We start from the raw sequence: 14,272 nt of genomic DNA on the forward strand, positions 1-14,272 counted from the left end.
CACAATTTTAAAGAAAAGTGCAGATTAAACTAAGGAGGTAATTAAAAATATAGTAAGTATAATTATTTAATTTGATGCACTTTATTGACCTCAAAGGGAAATTAATTTGCAACAAAGTCTACAAGATCCACACCACAACAACACTCACACATTTTCTATTCCATTCTCATAATCAGAGCAAAAAACTGTTTTCAGCTCTTTTTTTTATGTAACAGTACATATGTATTGGGACTATCATGTATGAAATAGCTACGAAGCAGGCAAAGATCAATAATAATATCCCTTCGGTACAAAACAAACCTAAAATGTTTATGTCATTACCAAATTCTGCCAGTGGCTAAACATGAAATAAACGAGTTTTTATCCTGGATACTTTGTACTTTGGACTTTGTAGTTTTTATTTTGTCTGTGCTGAACTTGTTTATAAAACTACAGGAGGTGGATGAATGGTATATTTTTGTGTTTGTGTGCAAGCAGCGTTAGCGGTTCATGTGTGACTGGGAGTGTGAGTGAAGAAGGTCGCCAGTTTAAGCGCTGGTCACTTCACACCCCAGCCTCTTTACTTGCTGTTTACAGACGGTGGTTATATCAGGCTACTGCAGAGGGAGTCTGGATGTACATGTGTTTGGGGGTTGGTGGGTGGGCTGAGACGTGAATCAGGGAAAGAGGCAGGATGGGGAACACACACCAGGACCAAAATGTGACAATGTGTGTCGGAATTAGCACACCCCCTCAACAGGTCCGCTCTCAACATGAATATGTTCATCATGATGCACGCGGCCATGCATGTGCTGTACCAAGACGCTAACACACACACCGAAACACAAACTGGAGATTTCAAGGAGAACTTTCACAATCTGTTCCACTTTTACTATTTTAATGGAATGCTTGCTGATGAACAGTTTACTAATTTAATCATTTAAATTTATCAGTATTTCTCCACTTCAAAAAATATTCTTTAATTCAGAAAACTAAAGACGAACGTGTTCAGACAGTAGCAGAATGCGGCACTGAATCCAGTCACAGCTCTTACTTTGTGAATCTCCACCAAACTTTTCAATCAGCATTCTTTTTCAACATATTCAAAGTTGCAGCATCTCATGTTGCTATTCACTTTCTTATCACAATTTTTCCTTCTGCTCAATATTTCATTAATATGGTTGCATAGCACACACTGTGGAAAGCAAGCTTCTTATGTAATGACCTTGCACTCTTCCCCATGAAGGCATTATTTACAAAATATTATTTCTGATAAAAATAAATGTAAGTCTTAATTGTTAAAATTTTGTGAGAGTCTAATCTTGGGGTTTTATTAGCTGCAAGCCATAAAAGGTTTGAAATATATCAGTCTGTGTGAAATCAATTTACATATTAAATGTATTTTTTCAAATGTTTATTTAAATAAATTGCCTTCATCATCATATACTGAAATGTACTCAGGAGTCTGTTATCAAAGTTTGAATGAAGGCAGCAAATACTGAGCTTTATTTATTTGGTATCTTGTCAGAAAATGTGCAATGGAAAATTCAAAAAGTAAAGGATTTCTTGACTGTTTTCTTGGCAAGTCACTTCCTGGTTGCCTAGCAACTTCTCGGGGAGATGAAACAGTCTGAAACCCAATGAACTGAACAAAACAGAAATCATTAATTGTATGCCCATCCATTTTTTGTACAGATAAACCAGAAAATGTGTAACCAGTAGAGGGGAGCTCTACAAATAATGCAACCTAATGTGATCATATGTCACGTTTCATTGGCTAACAATTTTTTGTTTTCACTTTTTCCAATTTCACTTAAAAACTTTTGTCTTTTCACCTTTACCTGCTCCAGAATTTATATTTACATGGGAGATGAACAACCGTCCTTGTAAATATTTATGCAGCGCCTTGAAGAGCTCATACTCCTTGAAAGTTTTCACCATTATAGACCAAGAAACACAGCAGACAGGTCAGGGGGAAAGACAGGGAGAAAATTAAAGAAGATTTATGTCAATAAATAATATCCCAAGCTTAGAACGTTTCATAGAGCGCTGTTCAAACATCTGAACAAACTATGGCACATCTGCAAAATTATCAAGAAACAACAACAGGTCCGCCTAAACTAAGTGAATGACCAAAGCAAGCATCTATCATCAAAGCATGAACCACAGAGATGGCAGAATCATGCTTTGGCAATAATTTTCTGATCAAAGTTAATGTGAGGATGAACAAAGTTGAATACAGAGCATACAGTCTGAAGAAAACCTGTCAGTAGTTGCATAAGACTTGATATTGGGGTGGAGGAACACCTTCCAGCAGGACAACAGCCCTAAATGTACAGCTGGAGCAACACTGGAACGGTTTGTATCAAACCAGTCTAAGTCTAGCCCTAAATCTGTATTTGAAATGTGCTAGAAAGTTGCTATAAAGGTGCTGACTTGGTCCTGTTATTTACACAAAGCCTGTGAGAAAATCCAATAATCTTCAATCTCCCAGGAAACAATACTAGGATTTTTATGTAACAGGATATTCATTGTTCAGTATTAAAAGATGACCACCTGCAGAGTTACAAGTTCACTGTCCCCACTTTGATTTTCCTTTCCATATTTCAGAGCTTCTCTGTTGTGACAAAACTGTAGGCGTTTGCAGTCATTCCCTTACTGGGAGTTCTGTAGACTTTCATTGTGTTTTTTCCGGTGTAAAACCAGGTCATTATCTGTGAGAATCACTCTGACAATATGGGCCCACTCTTTCTCCACCCATCTGGCAACCAGTGTAGTCATGCTCAGTTTTTCAGCATCTCTTTTGTGTATCTGCGTGTCTTTATATGGCTGTCACTCAGTCATCTCATTATTATTATTATTTTTTTTTTATCTTAAGCTCCATCACTCCAGCGCATCTACATCCCTTTCACACTCTTCCCATCTGGCTGTGTCTTTCTTGCCTGGGTTTATTCCAGTCGGCGTGTTCATGTGCGTAGATCTTGGGTATTTGCTGACGTTCACCTTCGCACGTGTTGTGTGCAGCGGATATTTCAGGCCTTCTTGATCATGAAGCCCTTTCTTGGAAGGTCCAAGAAAGGAGCAGGAAGGAAGAGACTTGCTGGAAAAGAAAATGTATAAAAGTTCAGTCTTTGATGGGAAGGAAAATATTTAACTAACAACTTTCAATGGTTAAAAAACCCTTTGCTTTCACATTTGATGAGCTGTTGCTAGATGAGATTTCTGCCAACAGCCTTCACTATCTACAATAAATCTACAAACAATTTTAACTAATTTGTCTTTGGGCTCAGTACCGTAGTTTTGAAATTTAACTTTAATATTTCAGCTTTGGATACCAGAAAAAGTGAATGCAGTGCAGCAGACGTCTGCTCTGGTACCTCAATGAAAATGAGTAAAAAATAAATAAATATACAAAAACAGAACAGAGACTGGGAGATTCTCTTTTCTTTTTGAAGAAATCCTGATGCATGAAATAATTTATTAAATAATACACATTCATCCATAATCATGTGATGAGGTTGAAGCGAGAACTTTAACGTCTGAACTGCAAAGACACCACTGCTAAAAAATAAAATAACATAAAATAAAATACAATAAAACGACCCTCTTCAAGACACAGGGATCCACTCCATCATCACTAGCTTAGCAGAGCACCAAACTCCAGTCCTCAAGGGCCGCTGTCCTGAAACTTTTAGATGTGCCTCTGCTGCACCACACCTGAATAGAATAATTAAATCATTAGCAAGACTCTGGAGAACTGATCTACACAAGGAGATCAGTTCTACTGTGGAACATCTAAAAACTGCAGGACAGAAGCCCTTGAGGACTGGAGTTTGACTCCTGTGGTTTAACATATTTTCCACGCAGATGTCACTGAATCAGTCCAAACTTAATTACTGAACTATAATAATCAAACAGGTTTTTACTGTTTTGTTGTGCTTGTATCATGTCATATTTTCAGTGAATTTGTGAATAGCAGAAGATTCCTCTGAGTTGTTCCTTTCACTAGAGCCCTTATTGATAACTGCATGTTGACACGTGAATGAGTTCCAGCAATTTGAAGTATATAGGTCAGGTATGTATAAGGTGATCTATATGGAGATTCTAAATGGATGCATGATCGATGGTGGATAAAATTAATTTTTGAGCTTTTTTTAAAAAAGAAAAAAAGATAAACAATAAATAAACAAGTAGACAAAACTTTATTCTACGGTTTTATTTCTCTGTCCATATATTCACCCATCTGTAATTACATAAAGATGAACAAGAATAAGAAAGACGAGCTAAACTTTCTTATTTATTTCTGTTAAGAACTTAATAGTTACATACTAATTACAGATACATGTTTGACTGCAAAATTTAGATAGTTATTTTCACAATGGGAGCAGGTTTTATATGCACTCCAAAAGGTTCAAGAAGAGTAGCTGATTTAGTCTGGGCATGCTTTCATAGGTTGCTTTGGATGATTTTACCGCCATTTTAAGTTTTCAACATATCAACACAGAAATCCAAGTTTGCCAAACAGATGCTTGAGTTCAGTAAACGTGAAACGTTGCCTCCACCAGCTGAATACTGCATTTAGAGGCAAGATGCTGTTGCTGAAAGCTACTGACAGTCATGAATGATCCGCCTCCTGTTGTTCTCCTACTCCTCTAAACCTGCTTGTATTTGCATAGAAATGTAAACATGCTGCTGGTATGAGCATTTGTGATGAGAGCAATGTCCGGTTTTGAGTCACTTCGGGGTTAAAGTGGGGGACGAGGTGAAGGAAGGGCACATCTGTCCTGCAGTCTGTCCACCCCTCTCAATCCTTCTGTAAGCAGCTAAAAATACACTGCAACAGATCGCAAAGACAGGCTAAGACCCACAGAAACCACAGAGATTTGATGTATCAATTTGCATGACGTGATTCAGAAAGGGTGAGATATAATTGTAAGCCAAAGACAAGAGAAGACGAAACAATGAGGTTGTTGGTAACAAAGGACAATAGGAGAGTGATTAGATGTGCTTTTGTGAGTCACTCCGCCTCGCTTTGGGAGAGTTGTATTTTTCCGGCACAGACGCAACTTGTGACGTCCCTTGGACGAACCAACTTTATGTGCCCAAAAAAAGTCACTGTCATATCCACTGTGACGGATAAGGATTGCTATTCTGGGAACGCTGTATTGGCTCCCGACTTTGGAGTATTCAGTCATATCCGTCTGCTGCTCTGAAAGGATTTAGTCCTCTTTCCTGATGCCTGTCTTGGATTCAGTCTTGTAAGCTCTCCAAATAAGACTATATTTTTGGATTAGGAAAATGATTAAAGAATATGGCAGCCCAACAGTTTGGAGAGGCTCTGAAAAGTGTACACTTCCTGGTTCAAATTTCTGAATTGTAATCAAGTGATTGCTTTATTCAACAGACTTGTGGTCCACAAAGAGATGATACACAACAATACACATATAAAAAACAAAAAAGTTAAATAAAATCTTATAAAAGACTTGCACACCAATGTTTCCACAGAGCTGGTATCTTAGCGCACTGAGAGAAGGATGTGAAAATATTACAATAACACTGTTCAATGAGCTGCCCAGACGACTCATATACTTGTATATCAGATTTCTCTCAAGTGCCTGGAAGGTTCTGACATGTGCGTCACAAAACATCTCACTTGCACTGCTGAACTTGGGTTTCTTAAGCAGAATTCTCAAAAAGTCTTTCTAAGCAACCTTAAGCTTCTGCATGCTAGCTTTTTAAAATTTACACCACAAAGGAGCTGTATACAAGGATGTACAGTGAGCTTTAAACAGGCTTATTTTTACCTCATCAGTGCACATATGAAATTTCCTCCACAGAATGTTTGCCTGGGCGAACAACATGCGACACTGCCGATAAATGTCATCATCATCACAGAGCTGGTCTGTGACGTAGTGACCCAGATATTTAGTTTTGGAACAAACATTTAACTTTTGCCCTGACAGAATAAAAATCAGGGAAACAAAGTTGCTTAATACAACACTTTCCTTAGTCTTATACTGCACATCAAATCTCAACCCAGACATTCAGTAACTGCTGAAAACCGGCACTGCTGGTTGAGAGGAAAACCAGGTCATCAACATACATAAAGTGATTGACCAAAGTCCACCAATCATACATCCAAAAATAAAAAAATGAGCAAAAACCTGACTACCTTCATTTTTATAACCTTATAATAATACTTTTTGGAACTCATTTTGATTTAATTTCAGCATCTTTCTGACCTCTCACGGGTCATCAGTGTCAGCAAATACGACAAAAACTGGACAAAACTGATGGAAACAAGACAGAAACCAGCCCTGAAGGCTGGCAGTAAAACTGAAGAAGATGTTATGATTTGTGACAACAACGTGTTTTATTCTGTGTATAGTGTAGAATTATTGGATTCAAATTTTCCTTCCAAAGAATCCATCCAGGCCTAATATAAGTCCTCCAAAGGGTGTGAGCAATACTTGGGTAGTTTAATACTTTCTATTTACCGTCATAACGTGTTTTAATGAGGATTTGTCCATTCTGGTGACATTTTTTGGGTGGATTCTGGATGGAAACCCCCGCCCTCACGTGAATGGTTCAGTCCGTGTAAACTGCCCCTCTCTGCTGCGGTTCTTGGTTCAGTCGGTCTGAGCGCGAAACCTCTCCAACAAATATGGCGTCCAAGGCAGGTGGGTGTGTTTTGTTGTGACAAATTGTTGGGGAAAAGCTGGTTATTTTATTTACATTATGAAGGTGACATCCGTTAATCTCCTTGTTAAAGATATATCTGGACATTTTGTCGTTAGTTTCACTCTTCATAGTATCTCTTATCATTTCGAAGCTTATAAATTAAGTTCCTGAACACATTTTACCCTGAACTCGCTTTCGGACACCATTCTAGGACAGATGTAATGACGTTATAATACCAAAGCGTCACCTGGTTTAATCCAGACGGGTATTTATCTGAAGCATTTACAGATAAACTTTGGTTGTTTTTGTCATGCAACACACACGTAACATCTTGTGTTCAGGCCGCAGAGGGACGAAGCGCAAAGCGGAAGAAGTTCAGACATTTACGGAGGAGAAGAAGGAGAAAGGAGAGGAGGAGAGCGGCCAAAATGTCTTGAAAGTGGTCATTGAACACTGGTGAGCTCTTTTATCAGCTTATTATTGTTATTATTATTAATAGAAATGAACAGTCGGTGTTTAATGGGAGACGGGATACACACAGGACAGGTCCCCAGTTCTTCACAGGACAAACAAACTTGCACACATGTATTTGTATTGTGTGTAAGAGCACATTAATTCATTCTAAGAGAAATTACTGAACCTCAAATTAAATATGAGAGGTGAAATATATTTATTTTATGTTTATTTGAAGTCCTCTGAAGTTCATTAACTCAAATATTTCAATTTCTGTCTGTCTTTTACTGACGCATCGCATGTACTTTCAAGCAAGTAACACTTATTTATAATATTTTTTTTTTTTTTTACTTTTTGCTTGTCATCCATTATAGTAAGCCAGGTCACTTATACGTTTCGCTGCTGGGCAACAGTACACTGTGCAGCCATGTTGTACACCCTTCTATTAAAATCGTCCACTGATGACTTTTAAAGAAAACAACTGAATTCGGAAAATACCCACGGATGTGCAAATAAAAATCTCAATAGTTGTCATCCTGTATATTTTAGATGTTTTCCTGCTCCAACTCAGCTGAGTCAAATGACTCCAGCGGAACCTGATTACTTGATGTGATTCAGTCATTTGAAACTCCTGGAAAAGGAAAAGATTTTCCAAACTCTCTCTTTAAACAATGGCTTAAATTGAAGTAGCTTCACTTAGCATCTGATATGTACTTTTTACACACAGACAAGGATATTAATTGACAACATTTCTGTAAATTGGTCTGGTCTTGTAGTAAAAAACTGCACTGATTGTTTACATTCACACTTAGACATCACAGTCTACCCTGGGAGATCTCATCTCCAGTGGATATTTCCAAGTTTGCTCGTAACTAGCATTAAACGTTCCCTGGAAGACAATTTGCAAATAAATATAATGTGGCCAATTCTTTTCCAGCCAGCGGGTGAATGAGCCGCGTTAAAGAGGTGACCATTTGTGGAGGAAGAACTTCCTTCAGAGTGATACAAGTTTATTATGTCAATTAGGATTTATACTGTAAAAATGTAACTTCCTGCTGATTAATGCCCTGAGATTCTCTGTTTCTTGCAAATTACCCAACATTATTACTTTTTTTCTTTTAAAAGAGCATTTATTTCTCGACATCCAGTAAACCAGGTGTGTTTACTTCAGCCAGATGATCAGAGCCGGATCTCCATAACTGTTTTTCTTGTTAAATGATTAATCTAAACCGCTCTATTCCACCACAGTATGTACATATGTGAGGTTTTTGCTCATTCTTGATCTTCTGTGTCCTGCAGCAAAAGCTGACGAGTGTATGGGCGTAACGCCGAGGAGGTGAAATCTGCCCTTCTGGCCGCCCGCCCCGGGCTGACAGTGGTCCTCAACCCCGAGAAGCCCCGCAGGAACAGCTTCGAGATCACTCTGCTGGACGGAGGCAAAGGTGAGGAGGGATGAGATGGAGGCGCCAAGAATAACAGGGCCATTTGGTCTCCCCAAGGGAACACTGTTGTTCTTGCCAAGTTTTTGCCCTTTCGTACCGTAGAATCATTGTCACGACTCGTTAAAATTTCCCAAAGTGGGAGATCAAACAAAACATTCCAGAAAAATAATCCCTTGAAGTTTGGTGTTCATTTGCCAATTTTCTTGCTTTATCCACCTGCTTCAGTTGTTTGTTGTAAGATATTTCCTGTTATTGACTTTATACTTATGGTTTGACTTGCTGGTTCGAATAACTCGTCTCTTTTTGTGTCGTCCCTGAAGAAACATCTCTTTGGACGGGAATAAAGAAGGGTCCACCTCGTAAGCTGAAGTTTCCTCAGCCAGACAGTGTTGTTGCCGCTCTGCAGGAAGTTCTTAAGACTGAATAAATACCAAGTGAAGGTTGGTCAAAGCTGACTTATTTTTAATTTAGGCAGATATTAGTCCAAGCATTTAAATTGTATCATTATATCATTTAACCAAGCTTTTCTACATTTATACTACATTTTTTGTGTCTTAAATGAAATTTAAGAGGTATTTATCTGGCTTATATGTAGCTGAGCATCTAGGAGATCTGACTGGTGGAAGCAGAATGATGAGGAGTGACCAATGAGACGTTCTCAGTCTCTCCTCTGATGAGCCCAGCTCTGTCTGAAGTCTCCTGGACGCATGGCGACACCTAGTGGATCATCTGAGCAAATGCAACATTATGTTTTTGCAAAGTTTTTCTACGTCCCATTTCTGAAAACCTTTGGTTTTATACCTAAATAAAGTCATTTAATTGATGTGTTTTACTTTTGTGAGTTATTTTCAGTAAATAAATGAGTAAATGTCAGAAACTGTCTTCAAACAATCACTCAATCACCACTAATAGATGAATTGATGGAGTCAGCTTCATGTAAAAAAAGTTAATATTCTGATATATTTTCATCTTAATATAATTTTAAGAGATAATGCTAAAATATAAATCAAAGAGTGGTAGCCCAAACCTTTTACAATTCTTTCAAGCCATTGCAAAAAGTAGGGTTGGATAATTTTCTTTTAGAGAGCAAGCATAACTCTAAAAATATAGGTCCTGTAATTTATTTTTAAAAAATTGGTTAAAATTGATGAAACGTGAATTGCTGTCCCTAAATTCACTTTAATCTTATTCGTTACCAGTTCTAAAACAGGTCTTATTTCACACAACTACAAACCCAAAGAGGAAAACATGAAGTAGCATTTTTTGTTATTTGTAATTGTTGAGAATGTCTAACTCTGCTAGCTAACACACTAGGATCCAAAACCAGAACCCATTTTGGTCTTTGGTTTTCTTAATGTACTGCAAGTGAGGGAAATGATTGGAAATATGTATTTCTATATAGTTGGAGAAAATGTATTCAAGTTTGTGCTTGTAGGAACAAGCATTTGTGTCAACCAAAAATTACTTAATTCATAAAGGTAACTAAGTCGATGAGAAAAGGAGCCTCTGGATCATCTGCTCCAGTAAAGCGAACAGTTCTTGGTTATTTGAACAACCCAGGTTATTTGAAATGGTCCAGTAGAGCAGTTTAATAAAGTTATTTAGAAATAGGACGTTGCAGAGCAAATACTGTCCGCAGGGGGGCAGTAATAAAAAAATGTACGTCTACTATTTGCGTGACATCATCATTACGCGACACCAATTCCTCATGAGAATCGTACTATTTTTTCTTTCCTCCAAAATAAGTTTTAAATTTAACGTGTGAGTATTACCGTACACAGCAAATAAAGCAACATATTAATCACCCTGTATAGAAAACTGGAGTCATGTGGCGCATTTGTAGGCTATTATTCCTGGTTACATTTGATTGTTTTTGTAGATTAGCAGCGGCATGCTAAGTGAGAGCTAGTTTGCTTTTTACTTTCATCTGTTTTCCTCTTTGTATCTTAATCCAATACGACGTTGTATCGTGTATTCTAGCATCTGTTCGCTTTTTCTATACATTGTTTTAATTAATATTTTAATTATTTTATGTTATGTTAATTAATACTTACATATTTTCAGTAACTTTGCTCTGGAAGACATGTTTGCATAAAACACAAAGTTATTCCTTTCCTAAAGCTTGCAAAAACTATTACAGCCTTTCTCTGCTAAGGCAAAATGAAGCGTTTTCTAATGACATAAGATAATTACTGAAAGGAACGTGATTTCTGCTCGACAGTAATGGCAGCAGAGGGTGTGGAAAAGACCAGTGAAGATGCATCTTCTTCTGGGAAGGTGTGCACCAGGTTCGACCTGGAGAAGGAGACCGAGCTTCGCTTCGAGGTGGAGGCCGGAGAGGCCGCGGATCAGGTGGAGATGGAGCTCCTGACGGGGATGGCTGAGGTGTTTGGCTCTGAGCTGAACCGCAACAAGAAGTACACCTTCGGACCAGGCTCCAAGATCGCTGTTTTCACTTGGCAGGGATGCAGTGTGAATCTGTATGGAAAGCCAGAGGTCAGGGCCTGGTGTAGATGTTTGAAAGTTTTCATTTTTTATTCTTATTTGCAATAAAACATATACCAATGTTATTTTTTTTAATAAGAATAAAACTTGGGTTCTGCAGTAGTTGTAAATCAGGAAACAATTTATGAAGTTGGGTTAATATTTGCGCTCTTACTTGGAAATTGCTTGAGGTTTTTTCTCAACTTTTTCTTCATAAATTTAATAAGAGTGGTTATAAAAGTGTTGCTATCACTGCAGGTGGCCTATGTGTCCAAGGATACTCCTATGCTGCTCTACCTGAACACTCATGCTGCCCTGGAACAGATGAGGAAACAAGCTGAGCGGGAAAATGAGAGGGGTCCCAGAGTAAGTTTTAATAAGGATGTTCTAGATCTCTTCATAAAAGCTTCAGAACAAAATGACAACAAGACCACTAAATGCTTGTTCTCCAGGTAATGGTCGTGGGACCTACAGACGTGGGGAAGTCCACAGTGTGCCGGATGCTTCTCAGCTATGCTGTGAGAGTTGGAAGGAGACCTACGCTGGTGGAACTGGATGTTGGACAGAGTGGGGTAAAAGCCTTTTCATTTTTCATTTTATTATGTCAATATGACATTATAGGGTTGTTGATCTGTACGAGGACAACGACTTTACTTTTCATTACTCCGTTTCCAGTGACATGAATAATGATGAAATGCACAAATAACTCGTAGTGTCATATGGATATTTGAAATACATACTTTGTTTAATTCTTTGCTTAGTAGTGCTTCATGATATTAGGAAGTATGGAAATGAAATGTTATTGAAGTTGGTTGGGTTAAATCCACATATTCCTCAGTCTTCTCTTCCCCTCTTTTCAATCATGTTGAGCCCAAAACTCTCCATGAAGTTTAGCTTCTTGGCTAACAAAATATATATAAAAATTGGGCTTAAAGGGCAAAGAAAATTCTCCTAAACAACTAAATGTGGTATTGTCAGCAATCAACATTGCTGTGCCAAGTGCCAAGCAAAACTATTGCTTGGCACTTGGAAAATATTAAAGAAATAAAAATAACACCAACTTTATTGCATGAGTCTTGAACTTGTAAGGGGCTAAAGGTTGCAGGGAGATGTGGATCCATTGTAATGGCTAATAAGAAAGATTAGATTTATTGCATTCACAGTTTGCAACACTAATATCACTGTTGCATGAGTTTTGTTACTGTGCAGCTATTCTTGATGTGTATCCAGGTGAATCTATGTTAATCATAGGAGCTATAAATTGATGTGAATTATGTTACTCTCCTAATTTCTGGTGATTTTAAGACTCTGGCAAGACTTATTCTGTTGTTGTTCTGCGGACTAAGCCGTGTACTGTATTATGTTGTCTCAGGTTTCTGTTCCAGGGACTGTATCAGCTCTGTGCATCGAACGTCCTGCAGACGTGGAGGAGGGCTTCTCTGTCCAGGCCCCTTTAGTTTATCACTTTGGTTCTACGACTCCTGGAACCAACATCAAACTTTACAACAAGGTAAGAAGGAAGATTCTGCATTTTGCTGATGTAAAGTTGGTTTGTTTTGTACTTGTCTGACTTTCTCATCTAATCTCATAGCTGACATCGTGCCTGGCCGATGTGTTCTCTCAACGCTGTGAGGTAAACAGGAAGGCCAGCGTTGGCGGCTGCATCATCAACACCTGTGGCTGGGTGAAGGGTTCTGGGTACCAGGCACTGGTCCACTGTGCCTCCACCTTCCAGGTGGACGTGGTGCTTGTGCTGGACCATGAGAGACTCTACAATGAACTCAAACGGGACCTGCCGCACTTTGTACGTGTTGTGCTGCTGCCAAAGTCCGGAGGAGTGGTGGAACGCTCCAAGGAGTGCCGGCGGGAGACTCGGGATGAAAAGATCCGCGAGTACTTCTATGGCTTCCGCGGGCTTTCCTTCTTCCCTTTCTCTTTTGAAGTGCGATTCTCAGATGTTCGCATCTACAAGATAGGGGCGCCGTCCATCCCAGACTCCTGCCTGCCACTGGGAATGTCTCAGGACGACACGCAGCTGAAACTGGTGCCGGTAACTCCAGGGAGGGACCTGACGTATCACATGCTGAGTGTGAGCAGCGTCGACGACGGAGACGAAGACGCCAGGAAGAGCATTGTGGAGAGCCCCGTCTGCGGCTTCATTGTGGTCACAAACGTTGACACTCAGGCGCAGGTGATGAAAGTGCTGTCGCCTGCACCCAGACCACTACCCAGACACACGCTGCTCATCATGGACATCCGTTTTATGGACATGAAATGAAGCCACAAGTCGGAGAAGAGGACTTGGGATGACGTAATGATCGTATTTGTAAGCACTTTTTTCTTTCTAGGTGCTTTGCAAGGACTTAAAAGAAAACGAGAAGGAATTACAATTAGTTAAATTATACCTTCCTTTATTGCGCATTTATAGGTGCTGGAATATTTTTCTTGATAATCTGTTTCATAGAATGTCTTTTCTTCTCTCTTGTACAAATAAATTTTAACTTTGAGAAAACCTGTGTGTTAATTATACTTTTATTCGAAAATGAAGCAGTTTGCTAACACAACTACAATTCCAAAAGCTAATCATATTTATCCTAACTGGTGGTTAATTTACTAAATCCTGAAAATGATTAGATTGTCACTTCTAAGTGACGTCATGTAGATTTTTTTTTTATACCTGTTAAGCTTGTGTATAAAATGGGAGGAATGGCCGGTATTTTGTGTTGTCCACGTCCAGACCGTGTTTATTGTGTCTGTTTTTAGTGCTGCAAAGGACACCAACCTGTTTGGTGGTTACCAGTAGCAGCGCTACCAGTATGGCGGTAAATGTTTAGGAGCATGACATAAAGAGCTCATTTCATATTTGGTGTGTAAACATGTACCAACTCAGTCCTAGATTAAAATCAGAATTCTGAGATTAAAATCAGAATATCTTTTTTTTTCAGTGGTCCTAATTCTCTGCATAGTACATCGCTATCTATCCGTGCTACGGTAGGAAAATCTGACAAGAAGCAGCTTTGCACATGTGTGATTAATTTTCTGTGTGTACCCAGAATGGGGTTCAGCTACTTCATCCCAAGCAATAATTTTTAAACTTTATTTTTAAAAACTGTATTAAGATCAGAAATTTTAATAGAATACTTTTTTGACCATATGACTTAGTGGAGAACACCACAGAGAAGGGCTGAAGCTCAGTAATAGGCTCTATAGGGGGGGACAAGTGATAATCTCAG

General features: G+C 38.7%; 2 protein-coding genes across 2 annotated transcripts; both read left to right on the forward strand.

Annotated features, from left to right (window-relative positions):
• The first annotated feature begins 6,552 nt into the window (after nt 1–6,552).
• Nucleotides 6,553–9,378, forward strand: selenoh (selenoprotein H). Its single transcript, XM_044126404.1, has 5 exons — nt 6,553–6,659; nt 7,002–7,116; nt 8,413–8,555; nt 8,876–8,995; nt 9,151–9,378. Exons 1-4 carry the CDS (start codon nt 6,644–6,646, stop codon nt 8,980–8,982), a joined length of 381 nt encoding a protein of 126 aa, XP_043982339.1. The 5' UTR covers nt 6,553–6,643; the 3' UTR covers nt 8,983–8,995; nt 9,151–9,378.
• Nucleotides 9,379–10,214: 836 nt separating this feature from the next.
• clp1 (cleavage factor polyribonucleotide kinase subunit 1) lies at nt 10,215–13,551 on the forward strand. Its single transcript, XM_044126405.1, has 6 exons — nt 10,215–10,316; nt 10,777–11,051; nt 11,298–11,405; nt 11,492–11,611; nt 12,412–12,549; nt 12,631–13,551. Exons 2-6 carry the CDS (start codon nt 10,779–10,781, stop codon nt 13,315–13,317), a joined length of 1,326 nt encoding a protein of 441 aa, XP_043982340.1. The 5' UTR covers nt 10,215–10,316; nt 10,777–10,778; the 3' UTR covers nt 13,318–13,551.
• The last annotated feature ends 721 nt before the right edge of the window (nt 13,552–14,272 follow it).

Source organism: Gambusia affinis, linkage group LG09, assembly GCF_019740435.1.
Source record: "Gambusia affinis linkage group LG09, SWU_Gaff_1.0, whole genome shotgun sequence".
Classification (NCBI taxonomy): Eukaryota; Metazoa; Chordata; class Actinopteri; order Cyprinodontiformes; family Poeciliidae; genus Gambusia; species Gambusia affinis.